At 36.4% G+C, this 26373-nt stretch overlaps 2 protein-coding genes across 2 annotated transcripts in view; one reads left to right on the top strand and one right to left on the bottom strand.

Moving 5' to 3' along the window:
• The window catches only part of LOC109225634 (vesicle transport protein SFT2B), a 33730-nt gene continuing 7596 nt past the window's right edge, over positions 240–26373 (top strand). The window contains exons 1-3 of the mRNA XM_019390377.1: positions 240–508; positions 2868–2921; positions 19470–19543. Of these exons, the coding sequence (XP_019245922.1) occupies positions 374–508; positions 2868–2921; positions 19470–19543 (263 nt within the window). The 5' untranslated portion in view covers positions 240–373. The remainder of the gene's footprint in view (positions 509–2867; positions 2922–19469; positions 19544–26373) is intronic.
• On the bottom strand, positions 22479–24970 carry LOC109225633 (3-ketoacyl-CoA synthase 6). The gene is made up of 2 exons (XM_019390376.1): positions 24504–24970; positions 22479–23681 (listed from the first exon to the last, which is right to left on the bottom strand). Exons 1-2 carry the CDS (start codon positions 24899–24901, stop codon positions 22589–22591), a joined length of 1491 nt encoding a protein of 496 aa, XP_019245921.1. The 5' UTR covers positions 24902–24970; the 3' UTR covers positions 22479–22588.

Raw genomic sequence — 26373 nt, 5'->3', positions numbered from 1 at the left:
ACCACCAGTTTCAGAAGTTTCTTTTCTTAAACTCCGTGCCGAGTCAAACTATCTCATCTAAATTAAAACAGACGGAGTAATATTTATGTATTTTTTAAAATTATATATTTATTAATATGCGTGTACCCTCTAGTTCCCTTAAAAGCATTTTACTCCTAAAAGGTATTGTTATAAAAATATAGGGGTCAAAAGTAATATGGAAAATTGTAGGGGTCATCAAAAGTAAAAAGGCCGGTAGATCTCCCTACTCCCAACAAATGATTAAGGTAGCCTACTGCGTAGAGGGCACACTACTCCCTTATAAGGGTCAGAATTTATAGAGTTGAGTAGTAGACTGAAGTGGGTCAGATTAGAAAACGAAAAAGGGAAAAAAATGGAGAAAATGAACCAGGCTTTGGAGAAGATGAAAATGCTGGTGGGAATGGATGTAGAAGATGAAGAAGCAGCTCCTCAGCAGGAATCTTTCATGGATGATTTTAATCGCAACTGCACTTTATCTACCAAACAGGTGTGAAATTTGGTTGATTTAATTTTGTATTTTGATCATTTATCTTGTCTTAGTCTTAAAAATACAGTCAATACCTCTTTAATTTTTGGTTGAGATGGACTTACTTATTCATATGATCTAATGTTGATTGGTAAAGTTAGTATTTATGTTTTTATTTGGTTGTATTTTTGAGCTAAAATACATAGAATTTGATTCATTGCTGTGTTACGTGAATGGGGAGAGACATGAGTGTGGGCAATAGATACTAAGTATGGATCCTTTGTAATAGCTAAGAACTCTAGGAATATCTGAATGTGCACGTCCACGTATCTGATGTACTAGAAGTTGGGGTCCATTAACACAGATTTAAATTATGAAAATGTCTACTTTTGTAATTAAAAATGTAAGAAAGGGAAAATAAAAAGCTAGAACTGATGACATCTAGAGGTTGATGCTATTCACCTGTTTGACCGATCTTTTGGGAAGCACTTTTTTTTCCTTTTGAGATTTGAGGTGTTTGGCCACAAACGAAAAGTATTTTGGATAGCTGCATTGTAAAGGCATTTGTTCAAGTAACTCAATGCTTTTAGGTTTTGAAATAATTATTGTAATTACATTGTGTTTGATGACTTGAAGGTAGAGCTAGAATTAGCAAAACTTAGAAGAATGGAAGAAATTCTAGAAACTCTAGCAACGGTAAAAGCCTGTTGTTTTTAACTCACTTGATCTATCCTGCTTGACGAGTTGTACTACCTGCTAAAAAAATATCCTGCTGGAATAGTACTCCACTAACATAATTTGAAAGCACCAAGAGAAACATTCTTAACCTTAAGCTTAGAGCTTTTTCTTTGCTAGCTTTTGGTGCAACATAGCTTTTGTACAGGATATAGATGCCATGTTAGATATAAGACTACTGGAAAGTTAAAGCACTTGCAACAGGGCTAAGATATATATTCTTAAAATTGGTGAAAACACATTATTTTACCTTAATCATTTTTTTTTGGGTGAAAACACATGAGGTTGGAACCTAGACGTGGACTAATTTCTTCCCCATTTATGGTTAAAGTATTGTACAAATCCTTAGATTATTTTGACCGATGCAGATACTTGTACAGAAGAAGTTTTTCAATCTTAGCCCGTCACTTGAAACATAATATGCTTCTCTCTCAACTTCCTTACAAGATTCAGCAAAGCAAATATCATCGTAGGTGCGAGAATGATTTTCTCAATTAGGATGGATGGTAAGTTGAAGAGAAATTGATAATTTGATGATCTTGGGAAGATTGTACTATGACATAGTCAATTTGTTTGAATTGCACTATTTGATGTTGAGATCAACAGGTGTAAGGTATCAAGAAGTGATATGGTACTGAATCCTGGTTTAATACTCATTAATAAGACACCTTACCATATAAAAAAGGAAAAAATCTGATAGTGTAATACATTAATTATTATGGACAGTGATATTACTAAAATATACAATATATAATCTTTAGTGGGTATGGAAGTAACATGCAGCTGATACAGAAAGCATATGACAAAAACATGCGGTTGATATAGTTAGCAGATGAAGAAAACATGCAGCGCATATAGCTGGTGATTTCTAATATGCAGCCGGGGGGAGGGGGGAGGGAGCGAGTGAGATTTGAGTGTTATTCCATCTTAACTAAGCCAAAGGCAATAATCTTTATGGAGATTAGGATGAGCCTTCATGAGTGTACATCAACATATGTGATAGTGCCACATTGCATGAAATCACAGCATTTTCTTTTGTATTATTTTTATTATGGTTTTTTCTGGTTCTTAAAGTACTTTGAAGAATCCTGAACATTTAATACCTGTTAGACATAGGTATATGTAGGAAAAATGAAGAATCCCGGTAAGGTTGGCACCAGAGACAAGAAAGAATTCACAAATAGGCTAGATAGAGGGCCTGGAAGTTCGAATCACTAGTTAAAGAGCGAGCAGACTTGTTAACTTTATGCAGACGTGGTTGTAGTGTGTATTGACTTGTGAATATGCAATTTTCTTTGTTGGGGTTTCCAAAATTCCTCTCTCCTTTTTAACAGGATCCGTATACTATCACTAATGGGCTAAAAAGAAACTACTTCGTTATGAGCACAACATGGAAGATGTTCAAGAAGATAAAATGTGTGGTTTTTGTGAGATGTAATCGAGGAGAACTAGATATGGTGATAGTGGAACTTGCACTATCCTATGAGTAGATTAGATCTTGCCGAGTTCAATTTGTTTCTATTTAGAATGTGATGCTTCAGTACACTTATACTGAATTTTACTTTCATAAAGTGAATAGGAACACTAACTGCACTATCATATGTGTAATCAGTGACCAACTATGCTCATTTTTTTTTCTCAACAGAGGCTTTATGGTTTTGCTATATGCTTGTCAACTGGTATCGCCTGTACTCTCTTGGTGAGTTGCACTTCTTTAAATCCTTTTATTCTTTCATTTCTATCGCAAGTTCTTTTTGGTTCTTGGGATCATTACATGGAGTTGCGGATGCATAACCTGTTGGTGCAACTTCTTGTAGACAAAAAAGAATTTCATTGTTTATACGAGAATCGAGACTGTTGAAATGGGCTTTTTTCATATTGCAACATATCTTTTATACGTGCTTTGCTTTTCAAACTGTACATGCTTGTTGCTTTCAGCTCATTAGAGCTAAAAGACTGTTGGATAGTTATGCACATAGCATGAATTATTCCTAGTCCCACATAGAATAGCAGTATGATATGTATTGTATAAATAGGGCTCATTGTATTATAATTAAATAGAAAATTAATAATATATTTTTCTCCCGTGCTTTCTCACATGGTATCAGAGCAATCGCGAGAGATTTATCGCTGTGCATAAACTCCAACGACACCGGGAAGAGAAATCAGTCAACCGGAAGTTTTTTTTTCCAGCAAACACAGGTCTGCCGCTAGTAAGAAGCTACTATTCGTCAGTGTTGTGCAAAAACCAACACCACCACGAAGTAAATTGGCCTCCGACCACCAACCCATAAAAAAATCTCCGTCAGAACACTCTCCACGCTCCCCCACGCGCCGCCGGAAGAAAATTTTCCAGCGAAGTTCCGACATCACACGCCGGCGCGTGGGCCACCTTCCGGCCATTTTTTGGCGATGACTCTTTAGGATAGCTTGTTCCCCTTGAAATTTCGAGCCTACACATCCAATTTAAATCAAATTCCGACCACTTTTATATTTTTCCGGCGTGAACAGTGATTTTTACGGGATTTTTTTTTCGGCGTATACATTATAATAGCATTCGTATCAGAAGCCTTTGACTCACAATTCGTTGGATACAATGCATTGAATCCAATCCAGATGGTTTCTTTGGTGGAATATATTGAGTTCCTTCAGTACAAAACATGTAAACAAACATCTTCAGGGATAGCTTCCGTTGTTCAAACAGATAGTACAGTGACTTGTGTATCCCAATCTTCAACCTCTGAGTCTTAGGTCATTGATTCAAGTGCATCTGATCATATTTCTGGTAACAAATCTCTTTTCACTACTATTTCATGTTCTCAATCTCTCCCAATAGTCACAATGGCCAACGAGTCTCAAATCATGGCAAGTGGAATAGGTCAAGCAAGTCCACTTCCTTCCTTACTTTTAGATTCAGTACTTTATGCTCCTGGTAGTCCTTTTAATCTCATACTCCCTCCGTTCCAATTTATGTGAACCTGTTTGACTGGGCACGGAGTTTAAGAAAAAATGAAGACTTTTGGAATTTGTGGTCCTAAACAAGTCAAAAAGGGGCCCAGAGTATTTGTGTGGTTATAAAAGCTTCTCATTAAGGGTAAAATTGTAACTTTAAGCTAAATTGTTACAAAATTTAGAAAGGGTTTATTCTTTTTGGAACGGACCAAAAAGGAAATAGGTTCACATAAACTGGAACAGAGGGAGTAGCTGTTAGTCGCTTAGCCAAATCACTTAAATGCTCTGTTTATTTCTTGATGACCTTGTTTTTATATAGGAACGCAGTACAGGGTAGATCATTGGTACCGGGCGTGAATCAGATGGACTTTATTACCTTATCCTTGCAAAATCACACGGACTCACATCTTGTCTTCCTTCAACAATTTGTCCTATTACTGATTCACCAGATTTATTAAATAAATGGTTGGGACATTCCAGTTTATTAAAACTTCAGAAAATGGTACCTGGTTTATCTCACTTGTCCACTCTAGAGTGAGAGTCATGTCAGCTCGGTAAGCATACCCGCTCCCACTTCCCTCGGCGTCTTGATAATCGAGCAGAGTCACCTTTTACTTTAGTCCATTCAGATGTTAGGGGACCTAGTTGGGGCAGTTCTACCTTGGAATTCCGCTACTTTATCAGTTTCATTGATGATTATTCCAGGTGCACTTGGATATTTTTGATGAAAAATTGATCTGAGTTGTTTTTTATTTTCCAGACCTTCCACGCTGAAATTCAAAATCAATTTGGGGTTTCTATCCACACATTTCATAGTGATAATGCCCTAGAGTCTTCCTCATTATGTCGATTTAAGTTACCATTGTCTGACATCACCCCATTGTGCATTTGTATCAACTTTGTCCTCTGTTTCCATCCCTAAGTCTACAGGTGAAGCACTGTCTCATCCAGGGTGGCGACATGCTATGATTGACGAGATGTCTGCTTCACATATGAGTGGTACTTGGGAGCTTGTTCCTCTTGCTTCGAGTAAATCGACCGTTGGTTGTCGTTGGGTGTATGCAGTCAAAGTTGGTTTAGATGGCCAGGTTGATCGACTTAAGGCTCGTCTTGTTGCCAAAGGGTATACTCAGATACTTAGGCTCGATTGTAGTGATACTTTCTCTCCCGTGACTAAAATAGCATTAGTCCGCCTTTTTCTATCCATGGCTGCTGTTCGCCATTGGCCTTTCTATCAGTTGGATATTAAGAATGCTTTTCTTCACGGTGACCTTGAGGATGAGGTTTATATGGAGCAACCACCTGGTTTTGTTGCTCAGGGGAAGTCTAGTGACCTTGTATGTCGGTTGCACCGGTCCCTCTATGGTCTTAAGAAGTCTCCTCGAGCCTGGTTTGATAAGTTCATCACAGTTATTCAGGAGTTTGGCATGATTCGTAGTGAAGCTGATCACTCTGTGTTTTATCGGCATTCTGCTTCAGATCTCAATATTTATCTGGCGGTTTATGTTGATGATATTGTTATTACGAGCAATGATAAGGATGGTATTACTAAATTGAAGCAACATCTCTTTCAGCACTTTCAGACTAAGGATCTTGGCAGATTAAAGTATTCTAGGTATTGAGGTCGCTCAGTCTAGCTCAGGTATTGTAATCTCACAATGGAAGTATGCCTTAGACATTCTTGAGGAGACATGAATGACATGCTATAGACATGTTGACACTCCTATGGATCCAAATTCTAAACTTCTATCAGGACAGGGGGAGCCGCTTAGTGATCCTGCAAGATATAGGCGGCTCGTTGGTAAATTAAATTACCTCACAGTGACTAGACCTGACATTTCCTTTCCTGTAAGTGTGGTAAGTCAGTTCCTGGATTCACCATGTGATAGTCATTGGGTGCAGTTGTTTGCATTCTTTGATATATAAAATCAGCTCTAAGAAAAGGATTATTGTTTGAAGATCGAGGCCATGAGCAAATTGTTGGGTACTCGGATGCTGACTGGGTATGATCACCTTTTGATAGACGTTCTATGTCCGGATATTGTGTTTTATTAGGAGGTCATTTGGTGTCCTGGAAGAGCAAGAAACATAATGTGGTTGCTCGGTCTAGTGCAGAAGCAGAATATCGAGCACTGGCTGTGGCAACATGTGAGCTAGTTTGGATCAAACATTTGCTTAATAAGTTGAAATTTGGTGGTATCAGCAAGATGGAACGTGTGTGTGATAATCAAGCTGCCCTTCATATTGAATCAAATCCGGTGTTGCATGAGAGAACTAAACACATTGAGGTTGACTGTCACTTTGTCAGAGAAAAGATACTCTCAGGAGATATTGCTACAAAGTTTGTGAAGTCGAATGATCAGCTTGCAGATATTTTCCATCAAGTCCCTTACTGGTCCTCGTATTAGTTACATATGTAACAAGCTCGGTACATATGATTTGTATGCACCGGCTTTAGGGGGAGTGTTAGATAGTTATGTACATAATATGAATTAGTCCTAGTCCCACATACAATAGGAGTATGATATGGAATGTACAAATAGGGCTTATTGTATTATAATTGAATAGAATATGAATAATATATTTTTCTCCTGTGCTTTCTCACAGACTAAATTTTTTAGTAATTCTGTGCTGTTTTGAATTGTGATGCAACTCTAACCTTGTCTTGTGATATCTAATGGGCCTAGGGGACGATGCTTCACTTTCTTTGCTATTCTTCCCTTAAATGTGTCACAATTGTTAGCATTTAGAGCCTGTTTGAAAAGCCACCTAGAAATTGGATTTGAGTGTAATTGGATGTAGTTACACTGTTTGGCATGTTTGTTTGACCAAGTAATTACTTGGTCAGCATGGAATTGAGTGTAAGTAGAGGTGTAGTTACATGGTAATTACACTGTGTAATTACCAGGTTACTTTTTAATTTCTTTCTTTTTGTTTTTATTTTAATTTATTTTCTTTATAACTTTTTATTTCCATTATTTTAATTTATTTTACTTTTTAATTTCGTTTTAAATTTTAAAATATACTTTTTTTGTACATTATTAATCTTTTATTTCTCTACCTTATTTATTGTGATTCCATGTAATTGTTCGTATATTTTATTTCTTATTTGTTTTATTTTCTTCATCTAGCTTAACTGCATTATTATTCTAATTTTTTAAACTACACCTCCTAATATTAGAAATAATGAGTCATTAACAAATTTGGCATATAATGAATGATGTTATTAGAATAGAATTTTATTGTTGAAGGAGATTATAAACTTATAATATATCCTAATCTTAAGTTGTATTGGAACTTATTTTTATTACGTTGAAATTTGACATATGTTAAACTTTTTTTTCTTTTGGATTTTGAAATTGTGTTATATTTATGGTTCCAATTTATTTGTTTTAGTAGTATTGACTTGTTATTTCACATTCATGTTCATTTTTTTTAGTTAGAATTGATAGATTAGTTTTGTCAAACATTTGAATAATGTTATGACATTAAATTTATATACAATAATTTATTTGATCAAACATGCATTCCACGCTGTTCATACAAAATATATGTTTTTAGTTTTATAACTAATTTAAAAAATAGATATCATTATTTTTACAATATTAGTTATAAATATATGATTACAAATTAATGTATATTCAAAAAAAATAATATGCATCTTAAATACCAAATCTAATATCATTTATACTTATAAAAAAATATTTATTGGCGTATATTTATTATATTAACTTTTAAGTTTTGATAATTACTTCACTTAAAATTTAATCTAACTGTATAATTACACTTATGCAACCAAACAATACGCTTGTAATTACACTGTAATTACGTTATGACAAACAAACATGTCATTGTAATTACTAGGTTGTGTAATTACTAGTCCGTGTAATTACAACCCTAATAATTACACCAATTCCAATTACCGGGTGGCTTTCCAAACAGACCCTTAGTTTTTATCTCTACCCAACCTCTTTAAACCTAACAATTTCCTATCCTTTTTCACCCGAAATCCATGTTACTTTTCAAGATAGGAATTACTATGTGTATATATGATGATGTGCTGTTATGCAAAAGATTGTAAATAATTGTGCCACCATGAAATGGGAGATGATAAGGTATTTTTTATGGTTTATACTGTTTTAAGATGCAGGACATAAGTGACATTCATCACATAATAATCTTTAAAGAGAAACATTGTTGTGCTAATGGGAAAGGAAATAAAGAGAAAGACTGCCATGAGAGCAAAACTGATGATTAGATGGGAAGATGTCACGACCCAAATCCCACCGGAATTGTGATGGCGCATAACCGAACTCGCTAGGCAAGCCATTCAATATAAACACAGCTCGAACTGAAGATCATCAAATGAATAATAAAATAAGTGTGCAAAGATTAATATAACTATCCCAAGAACTGGTAGTAAAAGTCATGAGCGAGTAAGAATAAGATTACAACGTTGGTGTGAAAAGAATACATTTGTTTGGAATATATATAAACAGAAATACAAGATCTAGACTACCATGAACAAAATGGTAGCTTGTAATCGGAATGCTGGTACATCTTTAATGCTAGCTTTCGGCTTCCACAACAGCTCAACTCCCAATAGGTGCAAGTGCAGTAGGAGTACAACCGACTTCATGTATTCAGTAAGTATCAAGATTAACCTTAACAAAGTAATGGCGAAGTTTAGTCAAAAGATACTCACTTTATATAACATGTGCATCTCATAAGCATATACAATAACATGGAATAATCAAGAAACAACCAAAGAACAATAGATATCAATAATAAGGTGCATAATCAAAGGAGGAGGTAATAAGCATGCTTTTCTAAATAACCAAATCAAAGAATATAAAAATGCACCAAATCCACATATAAAGGGGATTTGCACCAAGTAGCTTTATCTCAAATACTTTTACATGAATGTAGATTGTCTACGCATGACAAGAACCCAATTTCACATCAATTCCCATACGAATGCTTCTACATGAGTCTAAAATGTCTATGCATGACAGGACTCAACATATACATCAATCCGACACCCTTTAAGTGTCCAACAATCTACCTTATCAAAAAAAGTGTCCAACAATTTACTAACAAGTCCCATGCATATGTAAAATGCATGAATGGCATATGTTGAATAATGTAATAGAGGCATCAAGTAGCATATTTAGAAGATATGCACAGAAAGCATATAGAATGCATGATATGACGTAAAAGATTCACTTAAGTAATCAAAGCTTCCACCTTTGCGCCCAACTCATCAACCAATAGAGTAACATGGGAGGGAGACCATAGGGGGATGGATTCGTATCCCCACATTGCACGACAGAAACATCGTGCCATAACAATAACCGCGCGACATAAACCTCGTGCCACAACAATAATCGTACGGCATAAACCTCGTGCCATGATAATATCAATTCACTCATAATGTCATAATATGCTATAATCATATCAATCTGTATCATGATCCTCATCTCCAAAGATGTATGTATGTGCTTAAGAAATAACCAATAAGGTGCATAATGGCATAATAAATAAAGATGCGGATGTGTGTTCATGATATAAAGTATGACTACAACTAAATCAAGTATATCAACCATCTCAAGAATATCACATCGTGCCCAAATAAGATGTCATAAGCCTAAACATAATTTCTAGCATGAATAAATAGGCTCACGTAGTCATATAATCAAATAATGCATAGGTCAAGAAGAACACACAACAAAAAGAAGCCTAAAGTCTACCACAAAGCATGATATAGCCTTGGTGCTCGCATATACGCTCGTCACCTCGCGTATATGTCACCCCAAACACATATCATGTAGCACATAACTCCATTTTAGAAAATATTCCCTCAAGTCGAGGTTAAACAAGATACATAACCTTCGACTAATGGTGTTGAATCCTTCTCGAGACCCCCAAAACCCAATCTGAATATTCACATGTCTTGAATAGATAAAACATGAGTAAGATGACATATAAAATGGATACTTGAAGCTCGAAACATGGAAATGAAACTAGGAACCTTCTTCCTGCTTGTGGAACAATTGTGGATACTTCGATCTCATAGCTTACTCGGCTTCCCATATGGCTTCTTCACTCTTCTGGTTCCTCCTTAACACCTTAACGGAGGCTATCTCTTTGCTTCTTAACTTTCTGACTTGTCGATCAAGAATAGCCACCAGAACTTTAATAGGACAAGTTTTTTGTTATTACAATGTCTTCAATAGGCACAAACAGGAAGGATCTCCCGCACACTTCCGCAACATAGATATGTGGAACCAGAGGCAGACCTACCTTGGAGGTAGGGGGTCACCGGAACTCGTTAGCCTTGGTAAAAATACTGAAAAAATATTTTATATACATTTGTATATACACTGGGGACCCCTTAAATAATTTACCTGGCCCCCTCAAGTAATAAAAGCCGGACAGAAGTGCTGGTTTTGTAGCCTGCTCAAGTGCTTCAGTTAGTTGATGGACCCATGTTCGAAACTTAGCTCCTGCACCGGGCTGCCCTTTGTGATTTCTTTAATGCTTGTACCAATACTCAACCTAAATTTTTAACCTTTCTAAAAACCCCTCGCTCACCCCTTCTGCTTAAAAACAAAAACTCTTTTTCAATTGATTGTTTTAACCTTTTTTCTGCATTTGCTCAACTCTGACTGTGCGAATCAGCCACGGCGACTCAGTTTGAGACTCTTCTTCAGCTGAAACATACCTTTAGTAAGTTTTTTTTTTCTTTTGAAGATATTAGCTTAATTAGCAAAATAATTCTGCTATCGAACTTTTGCTTTCTACAAAGAGCCGAGCTAAAAGTGAACGCCAAATTAATGTCGTAGCTCGTACGCATTTGAAAATTGAGTGCTACTGTTATTTTGAAATATTCTTTCAGTGAAGTGTTTGTCTTCAAACAAAATTGTGTTTGGAAATTAGTATAAAAGGAGAACTTCGAATTAGGATATCTTTTATAGGACTAGGGTGAAATTTGGAACTTGTTTAATTTAATTAATACTTGTTCCCATAGTAGTTAGGTTAAGTAGTAAGCCTTAAAATCGTATTATAACTTGAACATTGGAACTGTTTTTATTAACAAAGTAGTAAGCCTTAAAATCTTGTTATTACTTGAACATCGGAACTGTTTTTATTAACAAAGTGTATAGTATAATACTATTCATTTCTTACATATGTATTTTGGTCTTGGGATAACATTCTTGTCCACTTCGTACAATATGGTATTTACAAATATAAGTAATGATATTTAATAAAATTAAAGTTTGTACTTTGCTGATAATTTATCATACTCATTAACTTTTTGAAGAGTTGCGCGCCGAACTTTGTCGCCACTAATTGGTATGCTTAAGATAATAGTGCCCTAGTAATGCTCAAATCCTGAGTCCGCCTCTGTGTGGAACACCGGATGAACTGATACTAACTCTAGTGGCAACTTTAGTTCATAGGCCACTTGGTCAATTTTCCGCATGATTTGATACGGGCCAATATATCTCGGACTGCGTTTCCCCTTCTTCCCAAATCGCATGACGCCTTTCATAGCGAAACCTTTATGAATACCCAATCGTCTACATCAAATGCAAAATCTCTGCGCCACACATCTGAATAAGACTTCTAGCGACTCTGAGCTGTTTTCGGTCGCTCCTGCGTCAACTTAACTTTCTCCTTAGCTTGATGAACTAAGTTGGCCCAAGTAACCATGCTTCGCCAACTTCAAACCGTCCGATCAGAGATCTATACCTCTGTCTATACAACGCTCTCGAATGGGGCCATTCTGATGCTAGAATGATAGCTATTGTTATATGCAAACTCTATAAGGAGGAAGTGATCATCCCAATTCCCTTTAAACAAACTCAACCCGACTTAACCCGTGCAGCTAAACCACCTGTCATAATTGCCATAATCACATGGTGAGCTATCACTTTGTCAAATCCGATGATAGAAAGTATCCCCTATAACTATAACCCTTTCCGGATGACACATTCATATGACACGTTGCACTGTATAAGCAAATCTGACCGCCGTAGAATACACATTCTTAATAGTCCTACAGTAGACACCCAAACTGATTCTATATTCTTCTGAAATAGGTAATAAGTCTTCCATAAGCTAATAAGGACCCATTCTAACCACTCATGGACACAAGTAATTTTTAAACCACTAGTCTCAACTGCGAATATATACAATGCAACCTGTTATCAATCCAATTATCAAGAAACTACATCTCGTACCTTTTCCTTTATGTTCTTCCTCCGTGCCAGTCACTCATGATCTGCTATAACCTCGTGGAACGCAGTTCGTCGAATATACAAATTTTTGAGTGTCTAAAGTCCTTACTTAACTCGTTTAGCACTCCAACAGAAAAATAATGCCAACAACCTTCTAAATCATACTCCTCATCCCAAGATCTCCGAGAACGATATATCACCACACTTCCAGATTATAACACATCAAATACCATGAACTACGAGTTCTATCAAGCACAATTTTTCTCAAATCACCCATCTAAGACACATGCAATCAGCTATCTAACCATTAACACACTTTCACTATCTGCGACAAAAAAGATAGTCCCACCTCTAGATTCGATCTCTATACCTCAAAAGTGCTAGATTTTTCATCCCTGTGACTCTACATGCGTACTCAAATATAAACTATGAAGTCACACCTGCAAGCATCTTGAAATGTGCATTTCCATCAATTTTTCCGTGTCAGGCAACTAAAATCTGAACCTTGACGACGGACTATCACGCAGTTGCCGTAACACTTAGTCGAATTGTCCATAGACCATTTCTACAAGCATCATTTACAACATATTCCCTTTTTTGGTAATGCTGAAATCAGTACCACTATATCTTTTAAGCAACTCGAATCATTTGTGCTATCTCTAGTCCCAATCTTTCTGCTCGAAGATGAACTGCGACCTTTGCAGATCAATCCAAATCTCACATGACTCACCGCATCCACCATGATGCCATATGTAAGTGCGAGAATCCCGTTACCAACTCCGAATCACAAGTAGGATAGTCCTCCTCATAAGCAATCCATCGCCTAGAAACATAAAACTTAGCTCCCGTAAGACATTCACAATCACGCAACATACTCTCCAAGCTTGTGGGTAATATTAACTTTAACGAAATGGTCAACACCATCTCAAGCTATTGGAAACGCAATTACACATAATTATGCCATTGGAACTGAATCTCTCCAATCAACCAAGTCACACAGGTTGTCAAACCCAATAGTCCTACCACAAAAGCGTCTGAAACCTGACCATGCCAAAGAAATCGATCATCTTTATTACCATGTTGGTCCAAGCTACTGCTACTGTCCCAACTTCTTCAGATCTGCTTACAAGGCATCATTTTTCTTTTCCTAATACACTGTGGTCTTCAACCAAAACTCAAACCAAATGATCCCAACATGGAACTACATCATCCTAATATCCATAGGCCTGTCTGTCCCCATCTCACACACGATAGTACCTCAACCAAGACATTCGCTCTAAAGAGTCCTCCAACGAAACAAGAATTGCTACTTTCATTTCTCTAATGCTACATTGTAGAATCAATGATGATATAAGTACTCCAAGTCCCTGTCATAATTCAATAGCAATCTCAAATTCTTAACCAAACAAAGTATCTGGTACATCCTTAAGTATCACATCTTGGAATTCCAACTCGCTAGAACCATTCTCGAGAGTCACTCACTCTGTTCTAGTCCCTATGCATAGCCAAACATGCCGAACGGCTTGTGCTCTGTTAGTACATGATTTCTCTAAAAGGAGCAACCTCGTCCTTAGGCAACCGAGTGAATCCCTTTCTCCCAGCATAAAGAATATCAAACCTGAGTCATTCAACAATCTCCTTATATCAATAAAGTGTAGTATATCACACATCCAGCAAATTTCTTGCCCAAGTCATCCTCGATGTCACCCTTCTCAATTCATAACTAGTTCGTATTTTAGTCCAGGAACTATAACATCACATGCCTATATGACTCGATCATCGATGGTTGGGTCCCCTACTTGGCTTAAATCCCTAATCATATCATTCATGAACCTATAATAACTCTTCCTCCTTAACTACCATGACCTCACACTGTTACTTAACCAAATTTCTCATAAGCTCATGTAGTACTAATCACAACACATTCCAAATTATCGGCCAAATGCATACTTATCCTTGTGACAGTCGTGTCATTTTCCTCAAGCGATCCAAACTCTCACCGTAGTACATGTATTTAAGTGGATAGAAAAAAAACTCTTCATAAGAACCTCATCAGATATCACATAACCTTGGACCTCATCACAGGAGTTAGCCCACCTATTTAGCCCCAACGCAACATCTTTCTGTGACCTTACCATGGTTACAACCTCTAGGTAATTAATTGATCCTCTCGAGTCTACACCCTCAACAAGATGTAAGAATATGTTTCATCCCACTAAAGAACAACTGAAAAGTCCATCAATACATCTAAACCTTAAGACTGCACTGCACACCGAGATGATGATCAGATGTCCACATTTGTTTTTTATCTCAAGCAAAACCTTCTTGTTACGTATAAACCCTCTAAGTGTAGTCCTTAGGCCCATAACACTTATTATATAGCTACCTTGTTAACTCTATCACTTCCCTTGGAAATAGCCTCTCCATTATTCTTTAAGGCTATGAGGCACCCGCTCAATTTCCGAGCAACCAATTGTGGAAGCATAGCTATCTTACCGCTCACTGTGCCATCACTCCCACTTTTAGGGACACTAACGGACAAAAGAGTCCAAAATCACATGCTCACTTAACTTAGTCCCTTGAGCCAAAGTTGCGGTCCATACCTAGCCACAAGTCCTCTAGACTAGCTTGCCTTCATATCATGGGAAATCATCTCATACCACATCTGCGACATCATCACTAGTGCCGGTGCCCAACTGATATCGAGTTCTCATCATCGCATACGAATTCATTGAAAGAAACTGAAGATTTAGACTTCAAACTAAAAAAAGTCGCACGATAAGGAAAGAAAGAAAGAGAAGTTACCTAGATGTCCCGTAGCCTCTCGAAGACAAGTATGGACGTCATTGTACCTTTCTGCAAGATTCTACTAGACATTTGCTTTTGACTCGTAAAACCTATGAACCTAGAGCTCCGATACCAACTTGTCACTACCCAAATCCCAAAGAAATTGTGATGGCGCCTAACCCAACCAGCTAAGAAAGCCGACCAACATAAATACAACTTTAACTGAAGATCATGAAATGAATAATAAGATAAGTGTGCAAAGATTAATATAACTATACCAAGAACTGAAAATACAAGTCATGAGCGACTAAGAATAAGATTACACTGTTGGTGTGAAGAAAATACTCATCTGTGTGGAATATACATAAATAGAAATACGAGCTCTAGATTACCATGAACAAAATGATAATTTGCAACTGAAGCGCTGGTACATCTTCAATGCTAGCCTTCCGCTTACACAATAGCTCAGCTCCCAAAATCTGCACGTAAGGTGCAAAAGTGTAGTATGAGTACAACCGACCCCATGTACTGAGTAAGTATCAAGACTAACCTCAACGAAATAGCGGCGACGTTTAGTCAAAAGATACTCACTTTATATAGCTTGTGCAGCGCATAAGCATATAGAATAACAGAGAAATAGCCAAGAAACGGCCAAGGAACAACTGATATCTATAATAAGGTGCATAATAAAAGGAGGAGGTAATCAACATGCTTTTCTAAAGAACCAGATCAGAGGATATACAAATGCACCAAATCCACATATAAAGGAGATTTACTCCAAGTAGCTTTATCTCGAATACTTCTACATGGATGTAGAGTGTCTATGCATGATAAGAACCCAATTTCACATCAATTCCCAAATAGCATTTGTACCAATGCTCCTACATAATTCTAAAATGTCTATGCATGATGATGATTTAACATATACATCATCCTGACACCCTCTAAGTGTCTCATTAACAAATCCCATGCATATGTAAAATGTATGAATGTGCATATGTCGAATGCATGTAATAGAAGCATCAAGTAGCATATTTAGAAGACATGCACAAAACTTTTAGAATGCATGATATGACGTAAATGATTCACTTAAGTAATCAAAGCATCCACATTTACGCCCAATTCATCAACCAATACCATCATAATCTGACACTCATCAGTGTCTCACAAACTCTGCGTGTAGGCCACCAACAGAGAAACATGGGAGGGAGACCCTAGAGGGATGGATCTGTATCTAGTGTTGTCAAAGGCTCATATAAGGCGCGCTTAAGCCTTGAAGCTCAGAAAAGCTCAAGGAGGGCGCTTCGCCTCTCTTAAGCTGTGGTTTAGTGTGAACAAGGCACTAAGGCGTCTGCCTCAATGCCCATGAGTTCTATCTTCAACTTAGCAGTACTAAACAACAAATATTATGAGCAAATAAGTGTATAAATCGCTGAGGAAAACATTAGGAGTGAATTTGTTTCTTTTTTCTTGAATTACATATGTATTTTAAATTTTTTCCTAGTTGCACTTTTTTTTTTACCAAAGACCGCACTTTAGTTGTGCTTTGCGCTTAAAGCCCCAACCGGCTTAGAACGCTTTTTAGAGTTTTTCGCTTTATACAACACTGTCCGTATCCACACGCTGCACGACAGAAACCTCGTGCAAGAACAATAACAGCACGACATAAACCTCGTGCTATTACTATATTAGTCGGCTCATAATGTTCAAATATGCCACAATCATATCAATCCTTATCAAGTTCTCATCTCCAAAGATGTATGCATATGCTTAAGAAATAACCAATAAGGTGCATAAGGACATAATAAATAAAGATACGGATGTGTGCTCATGATATAGAGTATGACTACAACTAAATCTAGTATATCAACCATCTCAAGAATAGCCCATCCTGCCCAAACAAGATGTCATAAGACTAAACATCATTTCTAGCATGAATAAATAGGCTCACGTAGTCATACGATAAATAATGCATAGGTCAAGAAGAACACACAACCAAACAAGGCATAAAGATGCCTAAAGTCTACCGCGAGCATGATATAGCCTTGGTGCTCCCTTATACGCTCTTCACTTCTCATATATGTCACCTTCAAACACCTAGCATGTAGCACGTAAGTCCATTTCCGAATACATTCTCTCAAGTCGAGGTTAAACAAGATACTTACCTCATCCCTAGCTAGCTCTGTTCTTCAAAATATGTCTTTTCTAGCTCCAAATTCATCAATCGAGTCCAATCTAGCCCATACAATACTCATCTGGGTCAAACAAAGCTATAAAACCAGTTCCAAATGATAAAGCTTCAATTTTAGTCAAATATTAAAAGTCAACAAAAAAGTCAACTAGGGTTCAAACGGTCAAAACCTGGGTCCAAAGTTGAATCCCGTTGACAGATGACTCCATGAGTTCAAATATGTAATTAGTTTCCAAATCCGAGTCTAAATCGGTGTTCAAAACCACAAAATCTATTTTCTGAAGTTTTAGATTAAAACTCCAATTTCTCTTGTTCAATCACATGTTTTGATGTCAAGTCTAGTGATAGATTTGTTTATAAATTATAGATATAGGTCAGAATCATTTACCCCAAGCTTGTTGATGAAGATCTAGGTCAAAACCTCTCAAAACCGAGCTCCAAATGTGCGGAAATGAAAGAAAAATCACAGAACTCGGCCTTTAATAGTTTCTGGAAAATGCTGTCAAAAATGCCCCGGGCTCTACTAAACCCTCATGTGGGCTGCAAAATTCACATGCGGAGCCGCATGTCAACCACAAGTAGACATCTGCACTGCTATGTTCTAGGGAAATAGTCATAACTCTTTGTAGAAATGTCGGAATGACAAAGGGTTTGAATCACCAGAAATTAGACGCAAGGGGCTACAATCTCATCAAAACACCCATCTTAAATTTTTTTATAGATTGGGAGATATGCTCTTGTACAGTCAGGCTAGTTGCAGAAAAGCAATGTTTTAACAACTCTAATCTTCCAAAAGTTGTTCCAAACGCGTCGGAACTCACCCGAGACCCTCGGGTCCCCATCCAAACATTCCTACAAGTCCAAATACCCTACATGGACTTGTCCAAATACTCAAAACACCAAACGGAATATAATAAAGCAGAAGGCAAACTTTAGTTAGACTTCTGAACTCTTAAGTTCTTCAAACTGCCAACTTTCCAAAAATGGTGTCAAATCCTTCTCGAGACGCCCAATACCCAATCCGGACATACCTTTAAGTCTAAAATCATCATACGAACCTACATGATCCTTCAAATCCTGATTCCGAGTCCGTTTACCCAAAAGTCAAACCTTGGTCAACTCTTCTAACTAAACACTTCAAAAGGAACTAAGTCTTTTAATTCACTCACGAACCTCTTGGGATTCAAACCTAGCATACATGAAATTCATAGAACATCATATGAACCTACTCGAGGTCTCAAATCGCATAATGAGTTGCTAGAATTCTAAACGACCAGATTGGGTCATCACGAAAGAGATGGCTATGAGCTTTACTCTGCGTCTATTCTGATTTTATTCTGATTGAAGACAAGAATAAAAAGAGCAGCCTGGTGCACAAAGCATCCCACATTCACGATGGGGAAGGGCCGCACCCCTAGGTGTGTGACGTAGATAGCCTACCCTAATGCAAGCATTAGTGGATGCGTCGTGGTTCCCCTGTTGAAGACAAGAATCTATTGGCATATACCATTTCTTATGTTTTTTTGTGGAAGCAGAATGGGTTTATTTCTTGGTAGTATTAAGCTTAGGAGGGTTTCTGAATTTGGTGCTTTTCAAATGTATTATAGGAGTGAAGGTGGCTAGCTTTTTCTTTTGTAACCTCTTCATATTTATGCTGAGGACTTATGTCCTTGACCAATGTATTTCTTGCTTGTGTTAACAAATTATATTTCTTTTGAAAGGTAACGTTTTGCAATTGAGTCTTTTGGTGATAAATTATAGGATGTATTATTATAGCATGTATTGCGTGCACCAGCAATAATTTCTTGTAGACAAATTTGTTCAGAACTAATGCTTAAAGTTAAGACATCTAATCGTTAAGGATTTTGTGTTGAATAACATACAATGAATGTTCTTTATATGTAGCTTGTTAGTTCTTCTTTTGTTCTTCTGTGAAGTGTTCACTTGCTAACTTATTTTCTTGGACAGTCTAAAATCTTTTCATATAGTATAATCATTTTCAGTTTTACAGTTTGATCTCTTTCGTTGATGGGCATAAGATCTCATGTAGATGTCATTCTTCTCTTTATGACAGTCAATGCTGGTTTTCTTCAACCCGATCAAGTTTGGAATAACATTTTCGTTTGGTAATTTGCTTGCACTTGGAAGGTCTGTTATAAGATTCTCTTTTCTCTTTCTTTTATATGAAACATGTTCTCATAATTTTATTTTTATGAATAACATTTTTCCTTTGGGAATTAGCTTTGCCAATGTTTCCCGTTTATACTACATATCGTTTAAATTTGGAACTCATTGATCATTAGATAATCGATTCAACTAAGATTTGGCACAATGGTATTGTTGTTTGATGTGTAACGAAATATCTTGCTTTTTTTGTTAACCCTAGTGATTACTATTGTTCAAAATGATAGATTATTGCAGTTTTTATCATGAAACCAGGCCATTTGAATCAATTCCCATGTTACCTCTTAGTGGGATCCTTTTGGTGAGATATCTGGCTTTTGGGCACTGATCTTAATAAGTGTTGTTTTTTGTTTCCCTTGGTGCTATGATAGTATTGAGATTTTCCCGTGGGTACTGAACTTGTGGCTTTGATAAGGGCATGGGAAGATTGTATAACTAGGGTGTGTTTTTAGATTTCTATGGCCGATATTTTCTTATTTCCGTGACAAGCAGATACTTGCTCTCTTTTAGTTTGAAGACATAAAAAATTGGATATCGTTGGCTTGCTTTATTGGTGTTAATTCTATTGGTTTTGGATCCCTGCAGCTTTACAGCAATTTCATTTTACCTCAAGCTGTTTGTTTCTCTGGTATTGATTGAGGACCTATATACTTCCCAAATGATAAGTGAAAAGCATTGACTTCTATTTTTTTTATTAAATAATTTGGAATCGATGCAGATTTAGCTAAATTGGGTACAATGGAAGGAAAAAAATCCATATAGGTGATTCTTTTTTTTATTAGCAAATATACCACTAGGCAGGGTGCCTATGGTTACTATATATATAAATCAATCCAAAATCGAATCCAATGTTTACAACTTGTCCAAAACCAAAACTAAGAGGAGTAGCACTACAACTAACTACAATGAGTATGCTAACTATTACATGAAGTAAATGAACAAGCTTCCAAAGCATTGTGTTGTGTGTATCCACAACCCAAGGGCAAAACCTCACAGTAGGTCAAAAGTGTTCCTACTTCTTATTGCCAAAAAATCTAGGCAGCATCTATGCCCTGAGCTTTGGTCTATTTTACACAGTAAACATCGGAATTAGATCCTTTGGTCTTCACTAAAGTTTGTCTTAGTTTTCTACAGAATTTTGAATCATGTCAACCCGAGTTTGAAATAGAAAGTTATTGTCGACTTGCTAAATGTTTTACACTAAAAAACGAGATGAATTCTTAGTTCTCAATGTCTCTAGTTTATTAACTAAAATCTTAACTATTTTATCAATATATTTTGAGTAAGAAGTTTACCACAAGAGAAGAGATCTGTCTTTGCTATGGTTTTTAGTCTAAACCATCAAGAAGTATTTTTCTTCATTGATCTTTTAGAGTGCCTTAAGAGAACTCAAATAGGTGCATGCAAGATGAATGGAAAAGAGGAAGTTCCTCTCTAGCCAAATCTGGGGATTCAAATAATCCTTAATGCATCTTGATTCTTCAAAACAAAATTCAAAAAAACTTTAAAGAGGTAGAGAGAAAAGGTTATATGCAATAAAATTTGGGTTTAGATGAGTAAGAGAATGGTATTGATTTAGTGTCGAGCTCTTCAACGGAGGATATGAAATGAAATTTGAAGAAGAAGATGAGTTCAGGAAATTGGAGAGGCTGTTCGACATGGGTAGTGGCTCAAAAGGGGTAGAAAAGTTGTACCCATGTATCCTATGGCTGCAAATTAATCTTAAAGATCTAATAACTCAAATGTAAGGAGCAGCAAAATGATAATCATGATAGTAACACAGAGGAAGAAGAACCTGCTAAAAATGCATTAATAAATGAGTTGCATCACATAGCTAAGGTAGAAGAGATACATTGGAGGCAAAAATCCAGATTTTTATGGATTAAGCAAGGGGATAAGAACACAAAATTTTTTCACAAAATAGCAAATTCAAATAGGAGATATAATTGGATTGATAAGCTAGAAATAGATGGGGACTTCACTGATGACAAAAATTTGATTAGAAACCACATACTTGAGTTCTATAAAGATCTTTTTTCAGAAAAAGAGAGCTGGAGACCTTCATGGAATTGTTCAGAACTTGCTAGCATCAGTGACCAAGAGAAAGAGTGGTTGGAGAGACCTTTTGATGAAATAGAGGTAACAAGAGTAGTTAAAATGGTAGAAGGGGATAAGGCTCCTGGTCCAGATGGCTTTAATATGTGTTTCTTCAAAAGATGCTGGCATATTGTGAAAGAAGATGTTCTGAAGACATTTGAGGTGTTTCACAGAGAAGGAGAATTTGTCAGAAGTTTTAACTCAACCTTNATATATAAAGGTTGACAAAAACCGACGACTTCGGTCGGTAATATTATTAAATTTATATTTTAATTATTTTAAAATTGTGTTTCCGACCGAACTCGGGCGGAAATATGTAATTATAACTTATTCCGGTTGGTAAATTAAATATATATAATTTTTGTTATATTAAAAACCAATTGTCTTGGGTGGAAAAGCATAATTTCAAATATTCCGACCGAAGTTGGTCGGAATTTTTGAAAAATTTTATTAAATATTTATTTTGTAGATAATATACAAGTATGACCAGGTCTTGGTCAAATATTGACCAAGTTCCGACCGAAACCGGTCGGAATTTTATTTTTTTGCTGTGGGAACACTAGTTCTAATGTGAGAAATATTTTCTTTGACTTTTGCGACCAAATTTACTTAAATTCCGATCGATTTTGGTCGGTTTTTTTTTTTCGACCGACTTCGATCGGTATTCTGTGGACGAATTTTGCCAGTTTTCTAGTAGTGTAAACTGAATTTTTGGTAAATAAACTGAATTGACATTATTTTGTCCGAACATTTCTCTTTCAATTAACATGTTACGGTAAAAAAAAAAATAAAGAAGAAGAAAAAGAAAAAGAAAACCACCATATATAGCATACTACTAACAGAGACCAACTGACCAAGGTCTATGAACATCCTGATATATTTTCTTTTTCATAATATATATAGGTTTTATTTTTAGATCTTGACAATCTCTGGAATGTGGACTGGATACCTATCAATGCAATCTTGCCATGGTCCATCAGTTGGTGTCTTTATTGTTCTGTTACATTTCCAAACAGCACTGTTACACTTAAATCCACTCCCAAATGCTATCTGCCAAACTCTATCACCTTTCTTCATCCTCCCTTTAGCCTCAATATAACTCATCTCATACCATAGTGAAGAAGATGAAGTGTTACCAAATCTATGCAATGTCATTCTTGATGCCTCTACATGTTCAGCAGACAATTGTAGGTTCTTTTGAAGCTCATCAATAACAGCCCGACCACCCGCATGAATACAAAAATGTTCAAACGCTTGTTTAAAATCCGGAATATAAGGTTTCAACTTGTGATTAAAAATTTTCCGACTAATAAATGTGAGGAGAAAAAGGAGTTGCTCTGATGCTGGAAGAACTAAAGGACCAATTGTAGTAATGTTGGATTTTAAAGCTTCTCCTGCTATAACCATAAGGTCTTTTGATAAATTAATACCAACTTTCCCTTGTGGATCTTCTTGTTCAAATACACATCTAAAAGCCTTATCATCTGCACCCTTATGTGTTCGGACCACGTGCATTAATCTGTACTTGGCTCTGTATCTATCGCGCCTTTTGTTGGACAACAGTATGGCTGCACCACCCATACGGAATAAACAATTTGGTAGAAGCATTGCTCTCTCTGAACCTTTGTAATAATTAGGTGTGATAATCTCAGTGCTTACAACTAAAGCATTTGAATTTGGATGGACTTGAAGAAGGTCTCTAGCTAAATCAATTGAGATTAAACCAGCACTACATCCCATACCAGAAAGATTGTAACTTTTTATGTTACTTCTTAACTTGTATTTGTTCACTACCATAGCTGATAAAGATGGAGTTGGAGAAAACAAGCTGCAGTTGACAATAAGAATGTCGATATCCTTGGGCTTGAGCCCTGTTTTCTTCATTAGGTCATCAATTGTTGAGAATATGACCACCTCTGCTTCACCTCTAGCAGCTTCCATAGTTGGTGTTGGAGGGATATAATGAATAGCAGGAGGCAAGCACGTTTCTTCTCCAAGGCCAGACCTGTTAGAAAAAAAAATAGAAAATTTACTAAGTAAGAAGAAAGGGTTTGAGACGTTAAAATAACTTTAAAGAGATTATCTATCAGGAAAATATATGCTGGGCTAACACGGCTCAAAGATACTCTTAACATGGTGCGATATTATCCGCTTGGGGCCAAGCCCGCATGGTTTTTTCCAAAAAGCCTCACACAATTAAGAGATCCCTATACCTTATATGTAGGCTCCCAATCCCTTCAACTATCACTGTGGAACTTTATTCGCACACCCAACAATAGACTTAGCCACTTTTCAAAGAAAGGCATGAACTTGTAGAGTTGAAAGAAAACTATTCAGAAAAGAAGTGTTATTTCATGAACAGACATGTTCTTTCAAATGTAAAACCTAAATTTATATGTATATTTAAATTCAAGTTTCAAATAAGATTTAAAATATCATTTTTTTCCAGTCCGGTGCAGAAAGCATCCTACATTCACGTAGGGTCCGGGGAAGGGCCGCTCCAAGGTGTGTGATCTAGACAGCCTACCCTAATAAAAGCATTAGTGGCTGCTTCCATGGCTTGAACTCGTGACCCATGATTTAAAGTATTGTTTATAATATATAAAGTCTTCAAGCTTATTTTTGTTGGATAATCTTACTTCATATAGTCAGACATCTCTATAACGGTATCCCTATAAAACCGTTATTCCCTATAAAAGTCAAGTTTTTCTTAGAATCAATTTTTATATTATGTTATAATATATGTTTTCTATAACAATACTTCACTATAGCAACCAAAAAAAAAATCAGAACAAGCGAGGCTGTATTACAAACTATCTAACAATACCTTTCAAGAATACGCATTTGGAACTCGACACTCTTGGGATTATCCTTCAAAATGAGCCTAGAGTGTTCCATGAAAGTTGAAAATGGGACTCGGCAGGTAACCGGAGCTTTGTAACATGAATAATCTACTAGATAAATTGATCGAGGTTTGGACATGAAGTAAACAGTGGCTATGAATATAATGAGAAAAGAAGAGCAAAGGATTTGAAGAAGATCAAAGTGGAGTGAATTCCAAATGCTTAGCAGTTCTTCAGGGCCAAGTCTTAATACCTCTATGGTAACACCAACCATAATAGGGACAAACAAAAATATTAGAATATGATTAACAAGGTATTGATAGCCAAGTTTGACATATTTGAGTTTCACTGAATTAGAGAAATTTGGGACTACTTCTGGCATTTTGTCTTCAACTAGGAGATTTGGAAACAAAACAAGTGAAGAGATGATGAATATGAATATGAATATTATTGGTGATGGAGCTAAGAGAAGAAGGGGAAGAATGTGGAGATTTATAGAGTAGAGGGAAAGGGAAATAAATGGAGGGCAGATGAGAGGATTAAATGAAGCAACGCTCTCTTAGCTGGAGGTTTTTTCTTTTGTGTCCTAACCTCATTGTGATCATTAATCTTCCAACCACTCTACTTTTTAATTTATATATTTGTCAATTTGGTTAATTGCTATCTTGTTAAGAACAAATTACGAGTAGATCAATTTTACGACTCATTACCAATATTCTTTTAGCTATATGATTTTTTTTATAGGTGATTGATATAAAATATAATAGTGGAGTACAAAATATCGGTAAATGAAATATAAAAGTCTTTATAAGATTATTACTATATTTAATAAGGATTTTACTTCAGAACCACTAGGCACTGGAGACCTAATTGTTCATCTTTAAGAAGGATAATCTAACCAGATAGAAGTTCAGAAGCGGAAAAACATCAAATATTACAATGATGTACGGTCATGAGCTTCATGTGTTATGAATCCTTTTGATCGACCATGAAAACTGATAATAGGTGAATTTGACTATAATCACGCACCAAATAATCACCTTCTTGTGAACTTTTAATGTGGAAAAATGACAACAAAATGCTCTTATTAGTGCTTTTCATGATTTGCAGGTGATATAGGTGTAAGGAAGGCTAAGGAGCGGTTTTGTAGTCAACTATTGATGAAAAAAGGCCAATTGTTGAATTTCCCAAGTATCCCATTCAAAACAGGCCAAAATTTCCGGGTATAAGTTCCACCGCGGTTCTACCGCGACCGCGGTGAAACCGCGGTGGAAGGCAGTTTCTGAAAGTTGAAGATTCCGCGAGGGCGTTTGGCCGCGGTTCTACCGCGACCGCGGTAGAACCGCGGTGGGCACAGTAAACTTCAGGGACTTAAGTGTAAAACACGGGATTTTTAGACCTAAACCCTATTTAAAACACTAGACTTCGCCCAAGAGAGGCATGTATTGATTTTTTAGGTTTCTTAGCAAGGAATACAATTGGGAGCAAGTACTCTAAACATCTTTATTCCTTTCTTTTGATTTTTATGATGAATTCAAGTGTTAGTTTATTCTCCCATATCTATGAGTAGCTAAATTCCTTGTCTAAGGCTTTGATGGAACCTATTGGGTGATGAACTTCTTGTTTATGTGAATACAAATTGCTAGTTTAATCTTTATTTGTTCAACTTCGTGTTCGTTGTAGTTAATTGACAGGATCCTCAATTAGCTGTGCCTATTTAGTGTGCTATAACTTGGAAAAGAGTGCATATTTAGGGTATTGTTGAACAACACCACTCCTAGATTATTAGAGGAATCTATAATTGCGGGTTTAAAGGCGGGATTAGGGATAACGAAGCCTTGGGTATAATCTAAA

This window comes from Nicotiana attenuata, chromosome 5 (assembly GCF_001879085.1).
Source record: "Nicotiana attenuata strain UT chromosome 5, NIATTr2, whole genome shotgun sequence".
NCBI classification, from domain to species: Eukaryota; Viridiplantae; Streptophyta; class Magnoliopsida; order Solanales; family Solanaceae; genus Nicotiana; species Nicotiana attenuata.
Note: the sequence above shows the minus strand (reverse complement) of the source record. Positions and strands in the feature narration are given on the sequence as shown.